Source organism: Vespa mandarinia, chromosome 8 (assembly GCF_050613455.1).
Source record: "Vespa mandarinia isolate Hongniang chromosome 8, ASM5061345v1, whole genome shotgun sequence".
In the NCBI taxonomy this organism is placed as follows: Eukaryota; Metazoa; Arthropoda; class Insecta; order Hymenoptera; family Vespidae; genus Vespa; species Vespa mandarinia.
This window is the reverse complement of record NC_140817.1, coordinates 6,397,352-6,422,500: the sequence shown is the minus strand read 5'-3', so window position 1 is coordinate 6,422,500 and position 25,149 is coordinate 6,397,352. Positions and strand designations below refer to the sequence as shown.

The following is a 25,149-nucleotide window of genomic DNA, read 5'->3' as shown; positions in this document are numbered from 1 at the left end:
CCTTGATTCTGTTAGATATGAAATACAAATAAAGGAGTAAATATTCATGTAAATAAAATATCTAAACTATTCGCAAAGTATATTATATACGATTGTAAATTCCTTACTTCAATTGTAATAAATTTATAATATCGATCAACAATTTATCCTCATAATTGGCAATGAAAATCGCAAAGATTAATATTAAAACAATTAATAAATTCAATTAAAGAATGCATTTATTTATATTGAAAACAATTGAATCACGTTTATCATATAATTAGCTCCTCTGCTGATATATTCTCTGTTGTTTGTAGTGTCCTCTACCGTTTTATAGAAAAAGTAAGAGTTAAACTTTATTCCTATTGGTTACATTCAAATCATTATTGATAGAATCTGTTGTAACGCTGTTTACAATATTAACGGATAATTCTCAGTACAGAAGTTTCATAAAGTCAGACGCAAAATCTTTCATCAATTGTAATTACAAGGAATACGGTGATTTATTGATTTATATCGAAGATAATATAAATATGTAATCTCAAGTATATGTGTTCGCACACATGGTTATATAGAAGTTGATTAATATTTGAATACGGAAGAAACGTTATTAGATCGTTTATTCTTCAATTTCCACATTTTCAAGTAAATTCTTTTTGTTCAAAAAATGACTGCATCGCTGTCAGTATTAGCAAGCCTTGATGAAGTAGTACGATGTTCAAACGTCCTCATAAATGGATCCTGCGAAGAAGGTTAATACTACAGGTTAAAATATTGCCCTATATTCATATTTATAATTTTACTTTTAATACAACTTCTTTTTGTATAGAGTTTCTTCAGTTTGCTATAAATCAAGAAGAAATGCGACAGAAATGGTTGGCATCTGTGCAAGAATGTCAACGACTCCATGTCGCTTTAGAAAAATCCCATCATGAAGCAACTCGCCTTGATAGAAAACTAAGTCATGCTAGACGTTTATTGAATGAAGAGAAACAAATGCGACGAGCTGCTGAAGAAGAAAAAAACTCTTTGGTATTATAATCTTTCTTTATGATAAATATAAAAGTAAAACAACTTTTTATATGTATAATATTTAACAGGAGCGACAGATAGCTTTAGTTAGAGATCTTCTGTTTAATGATGGAGGAAGAAACTTGAATGATGAAACTAGAGAGAAGTTACAATTTCTCAACAATACTTCTATAAATCCAAGAAATAGCAATGTACACATAAAAGATTTACACTATAATGACAAGTATGGTTATTTCTTTAAACAAAGAATATAAAAGGATTACAAAGAACTATACTTTTCTCTTCACTTTTAGGCTCAATACAATAGCAGAATTAGATTCTACCGGTTCTATATTAAGTGACTTCAGTTGTTTTTCAAAGTCAGAGGATGATTTAGATACAAGCGTTATTATACAACAAAATCAGAAGAAGAGAGAATGGAAAGAACATAGACCAAGCGGAGAATACTCTCCAAAGAAACGCCGTAGTACATTGCAGAAAGTAGCAGAATTAAATACTTCTGATAAAATAATAGCTACTACTACTGTCACAGTGCCAAAAGAAGGTGCAATCACTGCATCTTCAGTCATTGAAGCTGTACCAATGAATGAAAATACCAATCCTCAAGGACCTCCACATAGTGCACGCAAAAAACGTAAAAGTTCAGATCATAGTAGAACTAAATTGGCACAAATAGATCTCAATGAAATAGCTGTTGATACTACGGTACATTAATATTTTTTTTTATTTCATTTAAATATTAGTATCAATTAGTACTAATTCCTTTTTATTATTGTTTTTCTTTTCTTTTTTTTTTTTTTTTAAAGCCTTCAGCACCAAAAGCAGAAACTCTTACATCAGGTTCTGATTCAGAAAGTGCTTTTAAACCAAGTCCAAATATTGGTGGATATACTTTAAATATTAAAAATTCTAGAGGTCATAGTTTCACAGCAAAAACTGTTATTAAACCTGAAATGTGTACACCTTGTGGTAAACGGTTAGATATTTTGCATTTAAATTTTGAACATATAATTAATAATAATGGATAATGGTATAAAATTATAAATCTATTCGTTTCTGTAAATAGGATTAGATTTGGTAAAGTAGCTGTAAAATGCAGAGACTGTAAAGCTACAGCACATACAGAATGTAAAGATTTAGTACCACTTCCTTGTGTTCCAACAGGAAATACACCTACTTTCCGTGGTACTTCAGTAAGTATAAGATTAATAAAAAATGAAATACCTTAATAATTAAATTTTAAACTAAATTTTCTCTTATTATTTTTAGGGTACTATAGCAGATTATGCCCCTATGATACCTCCAATGGTACCTTCGCTAATAGTTCATTGTATTAATGAGGTAGAACTAAGAGGTATGAGTGAACAAGGATTATACAGAGTAAATGGTGCATCAACAGATGTTAAATGTTTGAAAGATAAGTTCCTCAGAGGAAAAGGTGCTCCTAATCTTTCTGACATTGATATACCTACAATCTGTTCTACACTAAAAGATTTTCTTAGGTATATTCCTTTTCTTTATTTTTTTCTTTTTTTTTTTTTTTTTATTAATGCAATATAAAGTAATTTTTAATGATCAATGAATAACGATTTATATTTTTTATTATAGATCTTTGCGGGAACCTTTAATCACTGTAGCACTTTGGGCAGATTTTGTTCGCGCTACTACTATTTCAGATAAAGAAGATGCAGATGCAGCACTTTATCAAGCAATCTCAGAACTTCCGCAACCTAATCGAGATACTCTTGCTTTCCTTATATTACATTTACAACGTGTATCTAGTAGTGCTGAATGTAAAATGCCAATAAGTAATCTTGCTAAAGTGTTCGGACCAACATTAGTCGGTTTTAGCTCTCAAGAACCATCTCCTACTTCTATGCTTAGTGAAACAAAAAATCAAGTTGCAGTATGTATATATTGTATTAATCAAAAGGATAACATTTTTTACGTATTTGTATTATATTTTTCAGATTGTGGAGAGCTTGTTAAAAATTCCTTCTGATTATTGGGCAAACTTTGTTAATCCTGAAAATTTAAACGATATTGGTACCCCTAAAACAGGAGAATTAAGACATACTCCATCTACAGAATCACTTTTGAAACGTACCACATCTCGTGGATTTTTCCATACACCTCTTACTTCCAGGTCAGTTTAAAACCTTTTAATTACCTATGTTTTCCTTCTTATAGCTATATGTATTTTTTCTCATTTTTGTTTTACCTTTTTTTCAGTCGTACATTTATGAAGAAAAACAAAAAATACTTTGCAACTCCACCTTCTAGAATAGGTTATTAAGTAATGTTATTATGTTATGACGTGTATAGAATTAATGCTAAACACTATTGAGCTTATTTAAATTATACATTATATTTGCAATTGCCCTATAGAATTAAGTGAAACTCAAAGTTGCACTTAATGACTCATAACAATCAGCGATTGTTTAGGCTCTTACTTTAATATGATTATATAAATGTTAATTTTTCTATCGAAAACTTGCACAAACTTCTCATATTTACTATAAAAAGTGCCTTATAACTATATAATAATATATATATATATATAATGTTAGCGATATAATACTTCGTTTCTTTTTTTTTTTCTTTTTCTTTTAATATCCTGTTTATATCGACAACGTACTTAATGTTAAAGTATAAGTAATCTGTAAAAAAAAAAGCATTATAACATCTAGTATTCTTAAGAATTATAACTCGTTTAGTATTTATAACATGAAAAGTATGACATATATTTTATGTTTATACTTTTTTGGTATAAATATAAAACGATACTGTAATAAGTAAATAATTTCTCTATGATTTAACACATGTTTATTTCACTTAACAATATACGTATATAAATATCTATTATTATAACAAAAGTAAGAAGTAGAATTGATAATTGTATTAAGACAATATTCTTGCCACAAAATATAAAAAAAAAGTGTTTTATAAAAATTATTTTTTTTAAATTAAGTTAACACTATTTGTTTTATTATTTCATCGTTATATCTCATTTTTAAGACTTAATAGTTAGATCACAGCTAAAATTCATTATTTATTATTTATTTACCAATAATCGAAATAGTACGGGAGATCTAGTCACGTGATCATAGTAAAAATAATCAACGGATATTAATTATTATTAAAGCTCTTGAATGATATATCCACAAATTCATTTTTTACATTTTTAATAAAACTTAATTCTATGCCTCTTACTACTTTAAATATGTACAACTTTTTTCTTTCAATTCCCAACAAGAATCCCAAAATTGCTTCAACCTATTATCTCCATTTGAACAAAAGTGTTTAAAATCTTGAATAATTTTCTTTTGAAACAATTCATCGCCAGCTGAAGTGGATAATGATTTCCACTTTCGGCTAATCATATGATTCCATGACCAAAGAAATCCCATCTTTAAAATAAATGTATTTCTTATATATTCAGATGTTTATTCAATAGAAACAATTAATACTTACTCGTCTATCTACATTATAATCATCTTTACTTTTCCCACTAACATGACGTGTGATATATGCTTCATGTGGACTTGGTTGCTCCGGATGTACTGGATATCTTTTTTGTCCCGTACTTCGTCTTATTATATTAGTGCCGGTACGTTGACGTGGTCTAGTAGTTTTTGTGGATGGTACAAGTATAAAAGCATTTCCAGTCACATGAACGTATTGATGATCATTTTCAGAACTTTCAATCAAACATGGTATGAAACCAAATCTTCGTAATATGGCCTCTTGAAATAAGAATAATCTCTGAGCATATGTATCTTCACGAAATTCTAAAAATACATATATTTTTTTTTTAATAAATACATCAGATCATTAAACAATCAATAATTTTGTATTTTTATTGACAGACCTTCAAATAGAAATTTTTTATTTCCCATAAGACATTCTGTATCGAGTGGTATAAAAATAGGACCTCTTAAAGGATCACTCTTTAAAGTAAATGGTAAAGCTAACAAATCACTTGGAATTGGTACCATTTGAATTCCGCACATTTGAGCCTTGCGTTGCCAGATGAATATCTTGCACAAAAATTTTTCGTAATAAATCCATTATTAAATTATACTTCATTATTTATGTATACAACACTTACAAGGTCAGCTACAATGCTACCAGACGAAGCTACCCATTGCACTACAAGTTCATAAGAATGATCGATCATATATACAGATTGATACCTAAGATGCCCCCACTCTATTCTATCACTTTTGTTATTGATATCAATATCTAGATGTGTGTGTTTATACGGTGGTACTGCAATTGAGACAATTCATTAGAAATGTTGTTAATATAAACGCAAATGAACACTACATATTATTTATATAATTATTTATATAAAAAGTACAACCGTTCAATTCTTTTTCCTCCAAGAAATTTGTTAAATCTAGATCATCCCTTAAAAATAGTGGTACATTCGATTCATCAACAGTATCATAATTTGGTATAGATATAGGAGATGATACTGTTGGTAAATTAGTAGCAGTAGTAGCAGTAGCAGTAGCAGCAGCAGCAGCAGCAGCAGCAGCAACAGCAGCAGCAGCAGCAGCAGCAGCAGCAGCAGCAGCAGCAGCAGCAGCAGCAGCAGTAGTAGTAGTAGTAGTAGTAGTAGTAGTAGTAGTAGTAGTAGTAGTAGTAGTAGTAGTAGTAGTAGCAGTAGCAGTAGTAGTAGTAGTAGTAGTAGTAGTAGTAGTAGTAGCAGTAGTAGTAGTTGTTGTAGTAGTAGTTGTAGTAGTTGGTTCACACCAACCTTTGGGAGCTTTCATTTCAACTTCCACCCACTCATTTTCAAAACTTTGAAGATCACCCAAAGGTGGCGAATAATCCGCAGCTAAAAGAAAATCAGAATGAAAAATGTTTAATCCTATTTCATTAAACAAGTTTCTGAAATTTTACCTTTTTGGTTTTCCTTATCCTGAACTATATGATACAAATAAAATCCTAATATAAAAGGTTTAGAAAAATCTCCAGATGCATGACAAATAAGCGTTTCTTGAATCATTCCCTAAATCAAAATAAAATGTTAGCATAATATCAACACAACTTTGTACATTAAGTATTTATTATCTTACTTTTATAGTATTGATGGCACTTTCTACAGTAACACCACCCTCTGTATTATTACTTAACCATTGAACTGCATCAGCACTAACAAAAGTTTGACTTGGTAAAGATGGATGTTGTGTAAGAAATCCTACTCCAGTTTGTGGATGTTTCATAGCTTCTAAAATTTCTGCATTTGTAGCATTACTTTTCAACTTTGTTAATTCCATGTTAGCACTGGAAGTAAATAATTGATTAATACAGTATAAATAGTTCTCATAAAAAAATATTAATTAAGTACATTATAGTACTTAATATCGATTTAATTAAATACCTATCCTCATTAGTTTCAAAGTGATCTTGTTGTTGTTGCTCCAAAGCAAGAGGAAGAACTGCTTCACTTGCAGGGGAAACTCTTCCTCTATCCATTACTTTTGAACCAGATCTAACGTCACAAAATAAGATTAAAAAGATGTCCAAATATCTCTTAGAATATGATTAAAGAAAAAAAATGAAATGCATAGTGCCTGGTAAATTAAGCAATGTACAATTTTGCTGCAGAAACAAGCGAACAAGTCTCTTCTATGTTTTTTATCATTATATAATATGAGAGACTTACATTTATTAAAAAATGTAATTCGTATGTATACACTTGAGCATTGCTCGTTACAAAAAAAAAAAAAAAAAAAAAAAAAAACGAAAACTTTTCAATGTTATTTTATAACTATTATAAAATATCAATTGAATGGTTCATTATAAATCTTTTTCTTAAAAGAAAAAAAATATATGTATATACATACCCAAATATGAATAAAAAATCAAATTTAAAATTAATATTTGTATTAAGAGAGGTAAGAGAATTAACCAACCTGTTTGGCACGTGACGAGGAGTGTCGAGGCACGTGCGTGCAGCCACAGCGGTATTCACTACATGCCTCTCCTGTACAGAGAACCCCGTCACTCCCACACTCACTACCAATCATATACTCTAAGTAGAGTCTCTGCATATATATTGAATCATGCCTTATGTTAAAATTTGTAATTTCATCTACAATGGCAAAATATATCATGCAGATACTCTATATACTTGTTTCATAGTAATAACAAAAAGATGAAGTAAGCTATAACGTATAGAATGTATACAAAATTTTTTTTCAACACATAACTTGAAACTGTTTTGTTTGTTAACCTCTTCCAAAAATAACAATAATATTATAATAGAAATTTAAAATATTGCTTGTTATTAATTAAAGCACACAATACCATTAATTAATGCAAATTATGAATATAAAGCAAATATCTATAATAAAGCATTTCTATGACCAATCTTACTTCATACATCATTATAGAAGTAAAAAAATTATTATTACAGAATAACACTATGGATGATAGATGTAGACAATTTAATTAAATTTAATGTATTATAAGAGTATACTAATATATAACATTCTAAATATAAAATATATATTTTATAATATCTATGTTGTTTTTAGTTTCTAATAAAATTGTTTGTCTATCATCATGAATGCTAAACTGGAAATTAATTATATTATCACACTCAAACATAAATAATACTGAAACACAAAGAAATTATGCAAGGTAATATTTTCGAGAAATTAATGAATTACTACATTGATTTTTTAAGGACAGAAAAATATCATGTTTTTCATAAAATACTTTAAGATAATATTACTATATTTCATGAAAAAATGTTGTAATTCAATTCTCGTGCAATATATAGACAAGCAGAAGAAGTGTCTAACACCAATTTTGTATGGTCCACTGGAATAAAAGAAGGTGACGAACTACGTAGTGAAATTAGCAGAAAGCAACAATGCTGAAATCATTAATTTAAGCATGTTCAAACCTTGGTCGTGGTTTCTCTGGTAGACGGTTGCTTCCAAGTCGTTCTCTAAAGGGAGAGCTGCTGACTAGACTGGTCTGTAAAGTATGATGAAAAGTATGGATAACTGTGAGGGCATGACAAAGCTGATGATTATGAAGATAGATATCTGTCTATTTATAATAATATAAAAATTGATATTAAAGAAAAACATGTTTGATACATATTATAATATTGGAAAAAAATAGAATTAAACAGTAATATCTCACGCATAATGAGAAAGCTTGCTAAACTGTGGATGCACATTCAAGGCAAGTATCAAGCATATTCAAAATCAATATTAAATACAGTACATAAGCTTTATGATAATTCGAAATAACATTTATTTAAAAGCAATTAAATTGTATTCACAGGCATAAGGAATACTTATATTCATGTATTGAATATAAATGGTGCATATTAATAAGATATAAATTTTTGTTTAAATTCATATTTTTCTGCTCGAAATTATCTAATTCAAAGCTTAGACCTGATTAGATTAGATTAATAGCTGCCTCAATAGATGGAGGCTATTGCTAGGGGAAGTACCTGGTTAGTGAGGAATATTAGGCTCGTGCTGTGCCTGCGTCTGGTCAAATGAGAGGCAGGGTCTCTTGGAGGAACACCACTTAGAACTGTGGGGGTCTGAAACATAGCATGCTAAATACCCCATCCCTTATGCTAACTACCTGTTTACAAATTTGTTTATATGTGATTTATTTATATATAATTTTACGTAGCCATATTTATAAAACGAAACTGTTTCTGTATTATCAAAATTGGTATGAAATATTGTTTCAATATATTATAAAATGTACATTGTAATTATAAAATCAGCCTATAAATGTAGGAAAAGTTAGTTATTTTTAATATTTTTGTCCGATATGTTGTAGTAGTAGTGAATGTCTTTGACTACACAAGCTTATTATGAAGCCGTGCATTTATTGCCTCTTATTATTTATATTCACAGCAATTTGTTTCTATATATTTAAAATAATACATGCAATAATTTTTAACATTATTACAGTAAAAAAATATTTATAGATAGTACCAAGACATGGAACTACACTACAATATTGACAATATATAAAAATAAATGCAGAAATCAAATATGAAGCCAATAAAATTAATCAATAAAAATTTTATATAAATAAGAAATAAAAATAAGTTAATAGTCACATGAGCATAATTTAACTACAAAATTTAGCATGCACATTCTAATATAGTGCTAATAAAATAATATTATGTAAAATAAAATCACAATTAAGTAATAATTAAACAACAAACAAATTATTGCTATGTAGAGATATCATGGCAATGTTATATAATAATTTAATATTATATATTATTTTCTTATATAGACACAGACTATACAATTTCTAATATAACATTTTAAAATTAAAATAATAAAATATAAGAAGACATTACCCAATTTTTATTAGGATGCGGACGTCGTATTTTATTCAACCATCCTTCTATAAAACGTAAAAATCCATCCATAAGAGAAGCTTGCTCAGCTGCAGAAGCTGGTGTATATATATCGCACTTTGATGAACCTTCCAAAATTTTTCGAGTTGCAAAATTGTTCATTGGCAGCAAGAATACTCTGAACCTCCAATATTTAAGAGTCTTAAAATCAAAGAAGATTACACGACAGATGATGACTTATTTTATAAAATATAAAAATACGAAATTATTATTATTGGATATTATAAATAATTACCTCTACTAAAGCAAAATCAGTATGTCCTCTTGTGCATATATAATGATCTAAATAGTTCCAATTATAATTTTCAAGTTTCTCTGTTGTAAAAGATACCCATGATACTTCATATGTATCATGATGAGGAGCATGAAATCTATATCGATAATGGATATTAAATGGTGGATAAGGGTGCCTAGAAAATAAATAATGTTTTAAATCATTATATTTTGCAATATCATTTATTACAAACAATTACTTACCTTGGTCTGTATCTTGTAACTGTTATAGAGTTACCATAAAGTGATATTTTATGAAAAATTCGACCAATGCTAAGCAAGTATTCTTCTTTTGGTTCAGATTCTGCTTGTCTTCCTCGTATTACAGAACTTATAGGTGCAGCTGTACCACTACCAGACGTATTATTTTGATTTTTATTGATAGGTGGTAATAAAATTAGCTGAAAACCCTTGAACAATACAAATGTAAATATAATCATAACAATTGTTATTACTATTATTTAAAAATAAAACAATTATCTCATACTTGAGCTAATCTCTGTGAAACGAGCTCTTTAAAGACTTCTGCAGTTGTTAAAGGTTTTTTATAAACCGCTCGTTGTTGTGCAAAATCCGCATTTACATCATCTGGTAACAGATTATAATCCGAAACTACATAATCATTTTGTAAACTCCTTTTATCTGGGAAATAATCTGTAGTAATAGGCAAACAAGCTGGAATTGTTAATGACTTCCAATCAACACCTAAAGAATAAAAAAGACAAGACTATAATAAAATGTTTACAAGACTATAAAAACAAGAAGCAATTGGAATTATATCAATTATACATTCAGCATCTTAATTTTAGTACATAAAATTGAATACAATATCTCTCTCTATCATTTTTTATTACATTGTATTTACTTAATGATCTTTTTTCTTTTGATTAAATTGATTGCTTTAAACTAAATATGTGTATGTGTAAACATGCCATTTAATTCTTTATAACAAAAACTTATACCACAACTAATTTTTCTAAGTATAAAGTATAATAAACAAAGTATGTAACATATAGTGTGTGTGTGTGTGGGGGGAAGTTGAAGATGTGTAAGTGTTGGTATGTGTGTATGTGTGTGTGTCTGTACAGTACCTAGATATTAAAATTAACATACAACAAAAACTCTCAAATAAGTACAGAATGCACAAAAAAATCTTGTTACTATATCACACAAAACTTTTAATATAAGCAAAAGGCTTATTTTTTTCACACAAATTAAATATGCATTTGTGATAATTACATATGTGATGTATTGAGATTATTTTGTAGGACTACAAAAAGGAGAGAATATAATATTGAGCTTATATATATACAGACATAAATTATTTTATGTATGAGGGCAGTCCCAGAAGTATCCGACCTAATAAAGAAAACACAAAAAATTTAGAAAAAAATATCTTTATTTTTCTACATAGTCTCCTTTTAGCTCGATACACTTTTCCCAACGATGTTCAATAGCTTTGATACCCTGTTTATAGTGAAAATCGTCGAGCTCCTCAAAATACCCATCAATCGCAGACTCCACCTCTTCATTGTTTGCAAATCTTTTATCACCGAGCCATTTCTTCAAGTTTGGAAACAGAAAATAATCCGAGGGAGCTAAATCTGGTGAATAGAGTGCATGAGGAAGCAATTCGATTCATTGATTTTGGCCATCGTAATAACGGATATATGAATTGGTGCGTTGTCTTGATGAAACAAAACTTTCTTTTTCGCCAAATGCAGCCGTTCTTTTTTGATTTAATCATTCAAATGTTGCAATAAGTTCGCATATTTTTGATTATTTTTCCTTTCTGAAGATAATCAATGAAAATTATCTCACACGCATCCCAAAAAACTAATGCCATGACCTTGCCTACAGATGGAATTTATCTTCTTTGGAGCTGATTCTCGCCCTTCAGTCCATTGCTTTGACTGTTCCTTCGTCTCAGATGTAAAATGGATTCATAACCATGTTTCATCCATGATTATGAATCCTGACGCAAAAACTCGGTTTTATTGCTATAAAACTTTATCAAACACTGGATTGAAACATCCCCACGACGCTTCTGTTTTTGTTCCATTGTAAATAATCACAGCACCCATCTTGTATACAACTTTCTTATGTACAAATTTTCAGTCAATATACGATGTACAGCATTTTTTGAAATGTCTACCATGTCTGTTAGCTCGCACACTTTCAGTCGTCGGTCATCCAATACCATTTTGTAGATCTTCTTCAACATTTCTGGCGTGATCACCTTATTTGGTCGACCACTACGATGTTCGTCTTGGCAGTTCGTACGGCCTCTTTTAAATTTTGCCATCCAATATTTTACTGTTGTAAACGAAGGAGCAGATTTCCCCTGAGTAGAATCTAACTTCGCTTTGATATTAATTGGACTGAGGCCTTTCAAATGAAAGTATTATATCACATTACGATGACCAATTTTATCCATGTTTACAAATTCACTTAGAGCTTTCACTATTGATGACTGCCAAATAAATATTAAATAACGTAACGTCGTTAAACTTCAAAATAAAGCTTTATAAGGTTAGTACTTTCTTCCATAGTCATTCTTTTCAAACAACAATCGCTATCTATACATCAGATCGGGTACTTCTGGGATTACCCTCGTATGTACGCGTGCGTGTGTCACGTGCGTGCATATGTCGTGCCGTATTAGATGCAGAGCTGCTTTTAAGCATGAAGATGTATATTAAAAATGATATTGCTACATACTTCTAGTAAATAGATATTTTTAGGTATTCAAATGTATATGCTTGTATGAATATTATTTTCATATAAATTATATATTATTTATGTGGTGCCTAACTTGCATATAAATATTAATTTTACATTGCACATTTGATTACCTTAAAATGGCAAAAAGCATAGATTAAAAGATAAATAATATTACGATATGACATATACAATATGAAGTACAAAAGAACTGTAAAACAGAAGAATTGTATAAACCGTGTAGTATTGGATTGATTTCCTAAGTTTGCAGAAGGTTACATCTTCTAAAAAAAAAGCAGATTTTAAGAGAGAAACATCTGTATAAAAGCATTTGATAAAATACAATTAAATATTGTTTGCACACATTTAAGTGCATGTATAGAATACATATACAAATATGCAAATCCATAATCAAAGTGTTATACAAATAACAAATAAATATTATTAAATCCCTTAAATATCACTAAAATTAATTAACAATGAAACAGAAGTAACTGACAAAAAAAAACGTTTATGATATTAAGGACATATTCTAAATAAGGACCACATAGCTTGAAATAAGTTACTACATTAATAAAGAAGTTCAATTTGAATTACACACAAATAGCTATGTACAATATGCATGCACAAAAAACAAGAATAGAAATTAGAGAGACAATGAGAAACTAATCTAGAGTAGTGACAGTTCTACTTAGACTCAATATCCCAAAATAAATGTATACCATAACCGAATCAATTTTCAGTAATATATGGCGCTAACCTATGATTGCTGTTTAATGTGACATCATAGTTGCACACACGCATCAATACGTCCAGCGTTGCGTCCCAATAAGACGTACCATAACATGGAAATAAATGCAATACCATTATTTTCTATATCTCCGATTGGTTTATGTTGAGAATAAGTAAAAATATTTCTAAAAATCAATAGTCCTTTTAATCCTTATTAATGCCTGATATGACAGTGTGAACGATATTGCTTCTTTAATGAATCTGTCTCAAGTAAATATAAACAATGCTTTATTTATGTAATTACTGATTGAATTATATTTTAAGATAATTAATATAAAGATTCGATGATAGTTTTAAAAAAATTTGATGATGAAATAAATATGTACTAATGCAAAAACCACACAAGAAGCAGTTTATATGTATGATGGAATGATGTGAATAGTTATATAAAAAAATCATTGCAGATTACTTGGAGATTCTCTCATTTACACTGTAATCCTACTAAATTTTGATTATGTAATAATTTGTTCACTTTATCTTGTTAATAATAATTCATCTTACTTTATATAAAATTTGTGCATAGAAATACTTGGAATAATTATCGGCAAACCTGTTGTAAGTGCTGGTGTCCACTCCTGTTCACCAGTGGCACCCCATAAAAGAGTTAAACTCTTATTAGTTCCAGATGAATTAGTATTTGATACTCTATCTCCACCTATCAAATTTATGCGCTGAAATTTCCCTTTTGTATCTAAAATTAAAAAAATATCATGCAATCAAAAATCAAATATAGATATTCTAAATAGCACTGAATACTAACGATCTTGAAATCCAATTTGAGAAGCTGATCTTGATATGTGATGTGGATTGCTAGTAGTTGTAATTTGCTCCATAGGAGATCCACTCAATGTTGAAGTAGTATCACTCTGGGGTTCAGGATGTGATTGTGCGGGAATAGCTTGATAGTGATGTTGTTGTATCAAAACACCCGTTGGACCTAAAATTATTGCTGCTATAAAATATAATATTATAATCTAACAATTATAGTTACCTTTAGGAAAAATATGGCTCCATCTGCGCCTATTACTGGTCAATTTTATAGTAACATGTGAGGGATCAAAAGGATTAATAAGTGCTCTGCTAGGTCTAACTATATTTGCAGGTTGGGAAATTGAATTAGTTGGACTACCAGCACTTCCAACAACTGGTCTGAATGGTGGTGATATTTCAGAATCGGTTATATCACTTTTGATAGATGTTCTTGATACTATTAAAATAACAAATTTAAATATAAATATATATATATATACATATATATATTATATGCGATTTTTATTATTTGAAATATTTTAAAAAATATAATTATTGTATACATACCATTTGTTTCCTCATTAGAATCGTTATTTTCAACACTTTCTGTCCGATGGGGTATAGAGATTGCAGCACTTCTTGCGGCTGCTGGTATTAATGCATGTGTTTCAGGTGATGGGTGATGAATATCAGGATCTGACATTTTACGTTTTAAAAGCTTTAATATGTGAGCATTATTATGAGTCTCAATGCATGCCACACTTGTTTTTTTAGTTCTTGTAGTAACTCTTTGCAAACTACTTTAATTAAAAATTGAAATTACATAATATATTGTAGAAAGAACAAAAAATGTATGACAATAATGGTATATAATACCTTGAAGTATGAACATGTGGCAATTGAAAAACTTGAGCATCATAAGCATCATAATCAAATAAAGAATTATGCAAGCATTCCCTAGGGTCTTCTTGTAAAAGCTTAGTTTTACAATTTAATCTACCATTGTCCATAGAATGTTTTGACACCTTTTGAGGCAATTTTATGCGTGGTATAAAGGTAGAATAAGGTATTTTTTTATTTGTTGAATAAAAACTAAGATTAATCCAATGAGGCATACTGTAGTCATCTGGTGCATTTATAGATGTATCTTTATTATGAAACTAAAATAATGTTTCTGATAATAATATATTCCTTAAAGGAATATAAGCAATATTATAATTATAGAAACATGCAAAAAAAAAAATATGTAAATTACAAAAAAGCCAAGACTATATAATGTATACTGCTATATCATCACTACAACATTGCATAAAATTTACTACCTTTAATAAAGGAACTGCATGCAATGGTTGTTCTCCAACACAAACTAAATCACTGTTTACTCCATTATCAATAACCCTTTGTTTAGTAACATTTGTCAATTCTCTATCAACTTCAAATACACCTACTCCTGGAGTAATTACAACTGACAATTGACCTGTTCTATCAAAACTACGGTCAAGATAATGTTTTTCAAAAACTGTAAAATAAATGTGGATTAATATGTAGAATAAAATGTGGTTTGCTTATAATTACTGATTATTACCATTTAATGACATGTTCAAAACTTCTAAAAAATTTCCTTGTGCTGCTGTAGAATTTATTGCTTTTGGCATACTAACATCTGGTCTTTGGTGATATTCCAATACAAACTTTTGATAATCAGTAAACAATTTACGTAATTGTACCAATACATTACTCCAATCTTCATATCTTTCATTCTGTACTGCTACTCTATAAAAATCTTCATAAAATCGACCTCTATAATCATGTTGTAAACAATCTCTCATATGATTTGGAAATTCTTCTAAATTCGTAGCATTATAAAATGTTCTTGAAAACAAAACTATTGTTACTTCATGATTACTACCATTCTTCTTCCATTTTTGAAACAAGTCTGCTAAAAATCCATTTACTGCTTTTTCGAAATAAAGATCACCATGAATATCAAAATCCCACATTTCTGAGCTCATTTGAATAAAAAGATAAACCATACTTGTTGAAGAACGAAAGACTACCTAAATGATATAATAATTAAAAAAAGCCAGTAAATAATTTAATGTATAAAAAACTATATTAAAAAATTATATTATATACTATATTAATGATATATTACAACAGAATAATCCTATCCATACCTTAGTGTCATCAGTAATAACACCACAAGCAACTCTATCACCTTGAGACCACATTTCATATACTTGACATCGAATGCTACCTCCACAAAATTCTATCTTCTTATTCATATAAACGCAAGTATTCACCTAATACATAAGACGTACAGTAATAAATTCCAATAACTGAAGCATAATCTAATGAGTATAAATTTTAATATACCAAGCTATTTTTTAATCTCCACATTTCACTGCGTCCCATATATTGATCTTTAAATGTTAATTCAACCGAATCCAGTGCTACATCTTCAGGATTTACTATATTCATATAAACATCAGCAAAAGTTCTTAACTGAAACATCGTCGCTACATTATTTTCAACACTAATTGTTTCTCGTCCCTGAAGATCTTCTTTGAAAGATGTAACCTGTAAGAGTAAGCGGCTGAACTCATCTTCAGGATGATAAATTTCAACGACATCTCCAGTTTTTATGCCTGGATAATCTTTGGGATTAATTATTAAATCTTCACCACTAAAATTTTTTTGATGTACAATTAGTTTAAAAAGCTTCATTTTTAACCCATCACTTTAGCGGTCAGTTGTGATTTTATATATATATCTGTAATATGATATATATATTATATATATATACACATTCGCTATAAATGACGAAACTTCCGAAATTTATAACTAGGTAGCGCTTCAACCATCGCGAATTTTGGTGTTATTTTCCCTTAAAAAAATATGTTGGTAATATTGAGAATTTGACAGCATTTCGCCATGGTTTGTAAACAACATCGTTTGTTTGGTAACGAAGACTATTCAAAATTGAGTCATGTGTTGGCGAATAACCCTCTGAGCGAAATTTTTTATTGCTATAAAGAAAAATCGACTAGCATCAATAATACTATCTTCGTTTTAATCTAACGGTCGTCATGTGAATTATATTTTCATTATTTGTTATAAAATTATTAATAACCCCACAATAATAAATCAATGATCGTTTTTATTGTTTAGAGATTTGTTTTAAAAATGGCTACATTAAAAGGTGTTTTTCCTAACCTAAGTAAGTATTAAACGATATTCATTTTTAGATATAAAATAGTATTTAATTATGTAGAAAATATAACATTCATAACATGACATTTATTTTATAAAATACATATACTATTTATTATTTAGCAACAACCAGAAAGAAAAATTTTATTCAAGAAAATGTAAAAAATTTACGACGAATGGAACAATGTTTTCATTCCAATAAAGAATCTGATGAGCTAGAAAAATTCCAGATAAATAGACATAGAAAAAAAGTAAATAAATATTCCAACATTACTGCAAAAGTAAATACTAGTTTCCATGGAAACTTACAGAATAATCATATGGAAAATATATCAAATAAACAAATAGAAATTATAGAGAAAGAACCATTACGAAAAATAAGTACTCCTATACTTAATAAAAAGAATTCTGTGCCTATAAAAAAACCACTCAATTCATTAACAAATAAATTGATAAACAAACAAACAAGAAAAGAAAATATAGATAATAAAAATGTTCAGCCAGGATCTAAGATAAAGGTAACATCTGACCCAAATTTTATAGAGAAATCTCGAGAGGATGTAAATAGTTCTCCTTTATCTTTAAATACTAAGTATAAAAATAAAGGTATTCAAACAATAGAAGAGAAACACATAGATCAGCTGTACATGGAAGGTATTATCAGGTAATTTAAATTGCAAATATCCATGAACATATTTATAGTAAGATTTAATTTTTATTATTAAATTTGTTCAAATAAAAATTTATTATTAAATTATTTAAATTAAATTTATGTGCAGATATCCCACTAAGAAGAATTTAAAGAATAATGAAGAAAAAAATAAAAGTGAATCTTATAAACTTTTAAATAGTCCATCAGAACTAGAAAGTGCGCAATTTGCCAGTATAGAATTACATGATTCCCCAAAAATTTCAGAGTTACCAATAATCAATGAAAAAACTGACATTGTAAAGCCAAGTAAAGATCGTAATTCTGTTGCTACTAAAATAGCTGCACAGTTGAATAATGGTGTAGTTCCTACCAATTATCGCAAGGGAGTTGTCCCCAAGTATGATGTTAAAAGTAACTTCCCAGAAGTTTTATGTTTAACTTAAGTGTTTGTCTATGCATTTTATTTATTTTTGAAAAGATATAATGATATATATTTGACACATATAATTGTTTAAGTAATTAATTTTTTATCCCAGATATATTAAGGATCGAAAGGAAGCTCAACAAAAAGCAGAAGAAGCTAAAACAGCTGCATTCTGCCCTGAATGTCCAGAAGGTCATGTCCCCTTACCGGACCACGAGCGTCAGGAGACCTTGCGAATGCTGAAAAAAAGTATATTTCTTAAATTAACTGCACTATATTGGGTGAGGCATTTAAAACAAGTCAACATATTTTAACTTTAAAAATAGAATAAAATGTTTCAAGTAATAATTATTTGATACAGAAAAAATAGTAAAAATTTATAGGAAGGGTTTCAGAAGAAATATGTCACTCTTATTTTCAGACATCCATGATTTTTAAATATAATGATTTTAATTATTCAAAATTATTTAAAATTACAGATATGAAAAGACATTTAATTTCTAGAATAGATTCATGGTTTTATTAAATTGTAATGCTATTTATTTTTTCTAGACATTTTTCTGATATAAGCTTTACTACACAAATTATCTCTATCCAATCTTAAGCTTAGTAGTGTTAAATAAATTAAGTCCGGCTGTCTTAAAACTGTCTAACCAAAATAAATAGAATTACAATTACAATTTTATTCAATGTAATAAAAGCGTGAATATATAACATTTTCCATCTCTTTTTTTTACCACGATCTTAAATATTAATGATTGTATGAAATTATCTAGAGAATGGTAAATATCAAAAAATATATAATACCATTTAAAAAAAGAAAGATGATCTAAGCATGTCAATTTGAAAAATATTTGTTATCACAAGTTAGCCCTGTTGTTAACAAACAACTTGAAATATTTTTCCTATCTTCCAAGCTATAATAAATATTCAAGTGGTCTGTTGTAAATACTTCATTCAATATAGCTACAAATAAGATGTTTCATACAAAACTTCTAAAAGTAATTATTACAGATTATCAAGATTATGTTAACGAATTAAACATGATGCCAATAAAAACAGATACACTCAGAGCTCAGAAAAGGAAAATGGAAATTGAAAAACAATTGAATAAACTAGAGGAAGCTATAAAAGTATTTTCAAGGCCTAAAGTTTATGTGAAAATAAATGCTTAAATGTTAGATTCATAACAGATTAAATGGGTACAAACAGGGAAGCGTTTTTAACAAAATATATTAATAAAATGTTGTATATTGTATTTGCACAATTGACTTTAAGTCAATCGTTTCGCAAATCAAAAAATAATTTGTATATACATTTTATGTGAAAATTGTCTAGTCTCATTATTTATAATTAGTTTGTATATTGCAATTTCAAGTGACAATGAAATATATATTATATGTATTTTTCCAAAAAATATATACTCATGTTTTAACATTATACAACATATCTATTCTAATTTATGACTCTGTGATATTTTTATTTTATAAATTCATTTAACTAGATTTTATTTAATTTGTTACTTGTTAGCAAAGCTATTTTGCATGTTTCCCTTCTTATGTTTTGTCATTTAGTAGGAACTAAAGAACTTTTGTCAATAATATGTACAAAAGATATTGGATCAAATTGTAGTTTTTCTAAGTTATAAAATATTTCTTCTCTTTCATACCACTGTTTCATATCAAAGTCTTCAAAAAATATTGCTATTTCTCGTTTCACAGCTTCTGGAGAATCTAAAATAAAAGTTATTTTCCCTTAGATTTACAGCATATGTACAGCAAGTTACTTCGGGCATATCTTACCCGACCCATGAGTTGCATTCCTAGTATCCGAAAGACCAAACATACCTCGAATACTATTTGGTGCTATATATTGAGCTTGATATGTTTTAGTAGGACCCATCAATTCTCTCCATCGTACAATAGCATCATGACCAGCTAATATATGAATATCTGATGGGCCACTACACATAAAAGTTAACAGACGATTGTAAAAGAACTTATCTTTGTGATCAAAGTAAAACAATGCTGCTTCTTCAGACGTCAAGATAGTTCTGCGCGTTCTAACAATTTTGAAATTATTTTCGATTATCAAGTCACGAATTTTCTGAAAAGTGCAAGACCTTTAAAAATTTCTCTATCATTTACATAAGTATATATTGGCTGGAAACTAAAGATAAATAACGAATGCTAAAGTTAAAACTTTACCTGAAGCACGAAAGGGCATTTAACAACATGTGGTTTAAGTATAGCTAGTGTTAATTCAAGAGATTTTCTTGCTTGCATTTCATTATCAGTTTACTATATACCGATTTCAAAATTTATAATTGATACTTCATTCATACTTGGTTAAAAAAGTTTTTGTAAATGATCACAGGTTTCATATATAATCATGAAGTAATTCTTTAATTATCCGGTAGATGTCGTACATATCGAAACAAGTCTCATACTAAATTGAAGATATATAACGTGATAAAAAGAGTAAAATAAAAAATAATTTTTCGAAGATATCAGGTCAAATTCAAAAGATAATATTGTGTCAAAACTTCTGTGATTATATAATATTTATATAGAATGTGTAAAATAAATGTATTACATTTTTTAAACATCCTATGAAAATTATTATCCATTCATCAATTTGTATATTATAATGAGTGGCTCGTATTAAAGATTGTAATAATAATTGTAGTAATAATAATAGTAGTAGTATTAATAATAATAATAATAATAATAGAGAAAATTAATATTAATAGTAACAATACTCGTATTACAATATCAATAATGATAATATAGGATCAGTTTCCTTATCATTTGAAATTGATACAATATCAGAATTGAGTAAACTAGAATTGTTTCAAATAAATATTTGCTACTTATCCGAATATTTCTTCGGATTAATAATTGGTTATTCGTAATAAATTATTATTATTTTAATAATTATTCGAAAATCATTCGAATGATAGCATGATAAAATGTTATATGAATATATTTTTAATTAAATAAAAATTCATTCATTCATGGCAAATAACAGTTTATTTACTGTTCCTATTCCAGTTAACGAACCAGTTGACTTTACACTGTAGTAAGAAATTTTCGTAAATTATCTTAACATATAGAAATACATATATCGTAAATTTGGATACATACATATTTACATATCAAAATACGAATATTTGTTTACGAATAACTGTTTAAAATCAAATAAGCAATTATCTTGATTATTCGAAAAAGCCTGATTCTCATTCGTTATCCTAGTAACTATCACGAGTAGTAAAAAAAAACACTATTCCCGTGAATTGAGAACTGCGCATAGTTCATTAGCTTATCTATAGCTTAGTAGTTTGGATTATTATTTCTATATTTCGAAAAATATTAACTTTTCGATTAATTGTTACATTTCAAATATATATCAAGATTTTTAAAAACAATCATACTTTTTCCTGTATAATACAGTAAGATTAATAGAAAGGGTTAATTTAAATATTCTCCTACTAGCATAAAATTAATTGGTACGCTATTTTATTGACTGCTGATGATATATTCATAGTAAATGTAACCCTCGAAACTATCATATTGGAAATATTCGATCCATTAGATACCATTTCTGGTACCTAAAATGCGAGGAGTTTCCATAGTAGTCGAAGCTGAAACGACTGAAGCAGACATAACGGAAGAAGGATTTGAATAAACCGTCTGCCATACAGTCGCTAAGAATCCTTCGTCGGCATCAGTATTTTTCTTGAAATTATGTACAGAATAACGGTTATATAAACCCCAAATGCTGTTCATCAGTTTGCTGTTATATTTCAAGGGCGTGAGTTCCCAACCTAAAATTAATATCATCCAAAAGAAATATTCAATTTCAATAAATTAAATTATTAGACGCTATTTAATTTTCCTTTATAATATTCTCTTTATACTTCATACGTTTTGCTTATATTTTATATAATTTAATTTATTAATTTGATACTTTTCATTTAAAATGGTACGTCAAACTAACAGAAAAATGTTCTTTATTTAGTATTAGTATTAATGTTATGCTTAAAAAAATCATATTAATGATTAGTATTTGATAAGACTATGAGATATACTATAAATAGTAATATTACTATATAGTAAAATGACATTAGAATGAATTTTGTATAATTTGTTAGTAAACATATTATATCCAAATCTGCATTACCTTCTAGGTAGAATCTACCATTGTATGTGTTTTCTTTGCTTGCTTTTTCTTTTCCTTCTATCACTGATATCATACTATTATCATGTTTCTCATTATGTCGGACTTTGCTCGCTGCAAACGCTGCTTGTGGTACTGCAGCCATTTTTTTACAATCTAGAAAAGGGGAGTGGATACTTATCAAAGAATTTGACTATAAAATTTTAATTTTGTCTTATAATTTTTTTATGTATTTCCAATATATATGCAAGTGTTTCAAGTTTAACACTATTAAGATGATATCAATTAATATATATAGATTTATAATATTTGTTCTTTAATTATTAACAGAAATAAAAGTTAACTAATTAATAATGAAAATAAAAATAAATTTTATATAACGAGCATAATTAGCTTAATTTTAAGTTATTAATTGATAATAACTGTTTGATGATGAAATGTAATATTTTATTTATGCTGCACAGGCGATATTGCATCAATATAAACATTTGGAAAATTTTCAGTAATCTATCATTATTCAAGTATAGAAATTTTTTCTGCATTATAATAGAAACATCAAAAATGATATAAACAATGCACTAACCTGGACAACTTTCAAAAAGCAATTCTTTAAGTAGATTTTTCAAAAACGTAGTATGTATGTATTCACCAATTTTGTTTGATTTACTAGAAGCTTCGCTTTCGAGCACTTCCACCAATTTTTGATCTGGATACTTCTCAATAATTATAAGACTCATATAGTCACAATCAGATTGCTTTGATTTGATCATCGACTGGTAAAAAAGAATCGTATAATGTACGATCTATAACGGATTTAATGAGCTTGTATAAATCGTTTTTGATTTGTTTAATCGAAAGTGAAAATAACGATGGGAGAAAAATTAATTATTTTTAACATGACAAATTCTTCCCGAGAGACGAGATAGTACTAACGCACGTACGAACTTCTAGTACGATTTATAAATTTATTTACTTGACCGAGGATGAGTTGTGACGAAGCGAGTTCAAGAGATAAACAGAAAAACTTTATTATCCATGTCTGTAACCAGAACGAAGTATCGTTGGCCTTCGAGATCTTTGTTGACGACCGTGTTGATCAACCTACGACCACACTTTAACGTTATCATTTACTACATGACCACAGTATACGACCTTTTATTAAAACTTTGTATGTACGGTACATGTCTTTTATGGAGAGTATAGCCGCAATAATAATAATAAAAAATATAAATAATAATAATAATAATAATAATTATATCTATTAACGATATAATAATTATATCTTTAATGTAATAAGATAATGTACGAGTATATTACGCAATCAGAAAGTTTTTAAAAATTATCGAATCTTTCATGATAAAGGTACGACCACACAAGTAGAGTGGTCTTGCGAAAATTATCAATATCGTGACCTAACTTGTACTTTAACGTATCTTTAAATACGTTCATAATTTTAATGAGTGAAAAAAATTCATTATATTTTATATTTTGACAATTTATACTTCCGCTCAAGTATTAGAGAATTTTTTAAACGCAATAAACATGCATATCTTTCCTCTCGCATCATTGGAACGTATTATTACAAAACATTAGCCCTCTATAACGTCGAATAACTTTTAAACCATATACTTAAGTATATAGACATATATTTGTACTTTTTATTTCATTTTATAACAAATAAAATTATTTATTAGTTTGTATAGAAAGTTTTTAATATTTTTTTTTATCTAAGTTATACTTAATGTAGTATATATAATAATAATATATTATAATATATACTATGTTCAGAATATAGCATTACAAAATTTTTTTCTCGTAAGCATGACATTTTAGAGAAGAATTGTTCAGACAAAAGTTATCTGATTTTAAGGTAGAGATATTATGGCATTTATTGTTTTTTTATTTAGTAGAAGGTTCGAAGGTCATTTAAAAGTCAACTTTGTTTTTTTAAATAGCAAGTTATATTTTTTATGATCATATTTTACGTAAAAGAACAAGTAACTTTTATCTATAATATTTTTTCATCTCGATCGCGAAAAAATCGAGTTATAGAGGATTAAGATAAATCATAAATATTTTCATTCTTTTTTTTTTTTCTAAGAATCATAATTTGGGTTTAAGTAGAAAATAACCAAAATTCGATAACAACGTCATATAATGTTCTCACATAATCACAAACAAATATATTAATGTTAGATACTAATTTATTTAACGAATTTTAAAAATATTTCAACATGACCCGACAAAGTAAGATCACGATATATAATTTTGACGGATTTTGAAATAAGATATGTTACGAATAATGATATAATTTAATGAATAAATTCCTTATAAGTATATTATAGATACGAACGTAAACGAACAAGGAAACGTTATTTTATACTCTTCAAATAAGACTGGTTAATATAGAAAAAGAAAAAGAAATGCATTTGTAATGTGACTATTGAATTGAATTAATCGAATTACAATCTTTCCAGAAAGATATGATATGCGCCTTATTAAAAGATAAAATAAGTATCACTGTACTGTTAAATTTGAAATAAATAACAACAAAATAAATAATAGGACTGATTGGAATTATTATAAAAAACGAAAATGTAATAATAATTATTATTTTTCTCGAAACAAAATTGATATAGGTATGAACAATTATTTTAACATCAGTCCTTTCAATTAAAAATTATCAAAATTCAAATAATTATTATA

The 25,149-nt window shown here is 28.0% G+C and overlaps 5 protein-coding genes and 1 long non-coding RNA gene across 25 annotated transcripts; 3 read left to right on the top strand and 3 right to left on the bottom strand.

The window, feature by feature from the left end:
• Positions 1-367: 367 nt before the first annotated feature.
• tum (Rac GTPase activating protein tumbleweed) lies at positions 368-3,618 on the top strand. The gene is made up of 10 exons (XM_035878274.2): positions 368-731; positions 809-1,011; positions 1,080-1,234; positions 1,305-1,716; positions 1,818-1,987; positions 2,078-2,204; positions 2,281-2,513; positions 2,620-2,917; positions 2,982-3,157; positions 3,244-3,618. The coding sequence occupies exons 1-10, from the start codon at positions 647-649 to the stop codon at positions 3,305-3,307; spliced, it is 1,923 nt and encodes a 640-aa protein (XP_035734167.1). The 5' UTR covers positions 368-646; the 3' UTR covers positions 3,308-3,618.
• Positions 3,619-3,770: 152 nt separating this feature from the next.
• Positions 3,771-16,745, bottom strand: Iml1 (GATOR complex protein Iml1). 11 transcript variants are annotated; one of them, XM_035878221.2, is made up of 24 exons: positions 16,352-16,745; positions 16,153-16,278; positions 15,561-16,032; positions 15,298-15,494; positions 14,852-15,135; positions 14,543-14,775; positions 14,217-14,432; positions 13,986-14,162; positions 13,776-13,916; positions 13,194-13,202; positions 10,200-10,417; positions 9,917-10,122; positions 9,675-9,849; positions 9,380-9,580; positions 8,501-8,596; positions 7,937-8,010; positions 6,404-6,514; positions 6,099-6,306; positions 5,923-6,031; positions 5,378-5,857; positions 5,123-5,283; positions 4,883-5,051; positions 4,486-4,802; positions 3,775-4,421 (listed from the first exon to the last, which is right to left on the bottom strand). In XM_035878221.2, the coding sequence occupies exons 1-24, from the start codon at positions 16,700-16,702 to the stop codon at positions 4,224-4,226; spliced, it is 4,929 nt and encodes a 1,642-aa protein (XP_035734114.2). In that variant the 5' UTR covers positions 16,703-16,745; the 3' UTR covers positions 3,775-4,223. The 11 variants fall into 11 exon arrangements, with proteins under 11 accessions (XP_085514717.1, XP_085514715.1, XP_085514722.1 ...); XM_085658591.1 differs by lacking the exon at positions 13,194-13,202 and having other exon boundaries at positions 3,771-4,421; positions 8,501-8,611; positions 13,986-14,174; positions 14,543-14,772; XM_085658589.1 differs by lacking the exon at positions 13,194-13,202 and having other exon boundaries at positions 3,772-4,421; positions 8,501-8,611; positions 13,986-14,174.
• Positions 7,081-8,636, top strand: LOC146872847 (uncharacterized). Its single transcript, XR_014982406.1, has 3 exons — positions 7,081-7,185; positions 7,563-7,668; positions 7,811-8,636. It is a non-coding gene; the product is annotated as an uncharacterized LOC146872847 (long non-coding RNA).
• Positions 16,746-16,856: 111 nt separating the features above from the next.
• Positions 16,857-19,439, top strand: LOC118448616 (uncharacterized). Of its 5 annotated transcripts, XM_035882103.2 has the most exons (6): positions 16,867-17,066; positions 17,147-17,195; positions 17,312-17,852; positions 17,968-18,237; positions 18,377-18,513; positions 19,279-19,439. In XM_035882103.2, the coding sequence occupies exons 2-6, from the start codon at positions 17,162-17,164 to the stop codon at positions 19,437-19,439; spliced, it is 1,143 nt and encodes a 380-aa protein (XP_035737996.2). In that variant the 5' UTR covers positions 16,867-17,066; positions 17,147-17,161. The 5 variants fall into 5 exon arrangements, with proteins under 5 accessions (XP_035738023.2, XP_035738006.2, XP_035738015.2 ...); XM_035882130.2 differs by having other exon boundaries at positions 16,857-17,195; positions 17,968-18,251; positions 18,377-18,545; positions 19,279-19,408; XM_035882113.2 differs by having other exon boundaries at positions 16,860-17,195; positions 18,377-18,545; positions 19,279-19,408.
• LOC118448636 (nucleoside diphosphate kinase 6, mitochondrial) lies at positions 18,287-20,801 on the bottom strand. Of its 6 annotated transcripts, none has more exons than XM_035882170.2 (4): positions 20,472-20,793; positions 20,112-20,370; positions 19,934-19,997; positions 18,287-18,503 (listed from the first exon to the last, which is right to left on the bottom strand). In XM_035882170.2, the coding sequence occupies exons 1-4, from the start codon at positions 20,547-20,549 to the stop codon at positions 18,485-18,487; spliced, it is 420 nt and encodes a 139-aa protein (XP_035738063.1). In that variant the 5' UTR covers positions 20,550-20,793; the 3' UTR covers positions 18,287-18,484. The 6 variants fall into 6 exon arrangements, with proteins under 6 accessions (XP_035738063.1, XP_035738055.1, XP_085515028.1 ...); XM_035882162.2 differs by having other exon boundaries at positions 20,067-20,370; positions 20,472-20,785; XM_085658902.1 differs by having other exon boundaries at positions 18,287-19,997; positions 20,067-20,227; positions 20,472-20,801.
• Positions 20,802-21,166: 365 nt separating this feature from the next.
• On the bottom strand, positions 21,167-23,636 carry LOC118451304 (uncharacterized). The gene is made up of 3 exons (XM_035887715.2): positions 23,027-23,636; positions 22,447-22,599; positions 21,167-22,090 (listed from the first exon to the last, which is right to left on the bottom strand). Exons 1-3 carry the CDS (start codon positions 23,211-23,213, stop codon positions 21,855-21,857), a joined length of 576 nt encoding a protein of 191 aa, XP_035743608.1. The 5' UTR covers positions 23,214-23,636; the 3' UTR covers positions 21,167-21,854.
• Positions 23,637-25,149: the final 1,513 nt, after the last annotated feature.

What these genes read in the sequence shown, in the direction of transcription:
- LOC118448616 (XM_035882103.2), top strand. Translation starts at nt 17,162, where the DNA reads ATGGCTACATTAAAAGGTGTTTTTCCTAACCTAA. An exon ending in TACATGGAAGGTATTATCAG is followed by an intron (nt 17,853 to 17,967) that starts GTAATTTAAATT and finishes ATTTATGTGCAG; the next exon opens with ATATCCCACTAAGAAGAATT. An exon ending in CGCAAGGGAGTTGTCCCCAA is followed by an intron (nt 18,238 to 18,376) that starts GTATGATGTTAA and finishes TTTTTATCCCAG; the next exon opens with ATATATTAAGGATCGAAAGG.
- LOC118448636 (XM_035882142.2), bottom strand. Translation starts at nt 20,549, where the DNA reads ATGCAAGCAAGAAAATCTCTTGAATTAACACTAGCTATACTTAAACCA. An exon ending in AATGCCCTTTCGTGCTTCAG is followed by an intron (nt 20,371 to 20,471) that starts GTAAAGTTTTAA and finishes TGCACTTTTCAG; the next exon opens with AAAATTCGTGACTTGATAAT. An exon ending in GAATGCAACTCATGGGTCGG is followed by an intron (nt 19,998 to 20,066) that starts GTAAGATATGCC and finishes CTTTTATTTTAG; the next exon opens with ATTCTCCAGAAGCTGTGAAA.
- Iml1 (XM_085658589.1), bottom strand. Translation starts at nt 16,702, where the DNA reads ATGAAGCTTTTTAAACTAATTGTACATCAAAAAAATTTTAGTGGTGAA. An exon ending in TTCTAATGAGGAAACAAATG is followed by an intron (nt 14,433 to 14,542) that starts GTATGTATACAA and finishes TTATTTTAATAG; the next exon opens with TATCAAGAACATCTATCAAA. An exon ending in GGAGGAAAAAGAATTGAACG is followed by an intron (nt 5,284 to 5,377) that starts GTTGTACTTTTT and finishes TCTCAATTGCAG; the next exon opens with TACCACCGTATAAACACACA.
- tum (XM_035878274.2), top strand. Translation starts at nt 647, where the DNA reads ATGACTGCATCGCTGTCAGTATTAGCAAGCCTTGATGAAGTAGTACGA. An exon ending in AAACAAAAAATCAAGTTGCA is followed by an intron (nt 2,918 to 2,981) that starts GTATGTATATAT and finishes TATATTTTTCAG; the next exon opens with ATTGTGGAGAGCTTGTTAAA. An exon ending in CATACACCTCTTACTTCCAG is followed by an intron (nt 3,158 to 3,243) that starts GTCAGTTTAAAA and finishes CCTTTTTTTCAG; the next exon opens with TCGTACATTTATGAAGAAAA.
- LOC118451304 (XM_035887715.2), bottom strand. Translation starts at nt 23,213, where the DNA reads ATGATCAAATCAAAGCAATCTGATTGTGACTATATGAGTCTTATAATT. An exon ending in GCTTTTTGAAAGTTGTCCAG is followed by an intron (nt 22,600 to 23,026) that starts GTTAGTGCATTG and finishes CCCCTTTTCTAG; the next exon opens with ATTGTAAAAAAATGGCTGCA. An exon ending in TGGTAGATTCTACCTAGAAG is followed by an intron (nt 22,091 to 22,446) that starts GTAATGCAGATT and finishes TATTAATTTTAG; the next exon opens with GTTGGGAACTCACGCCCTTG.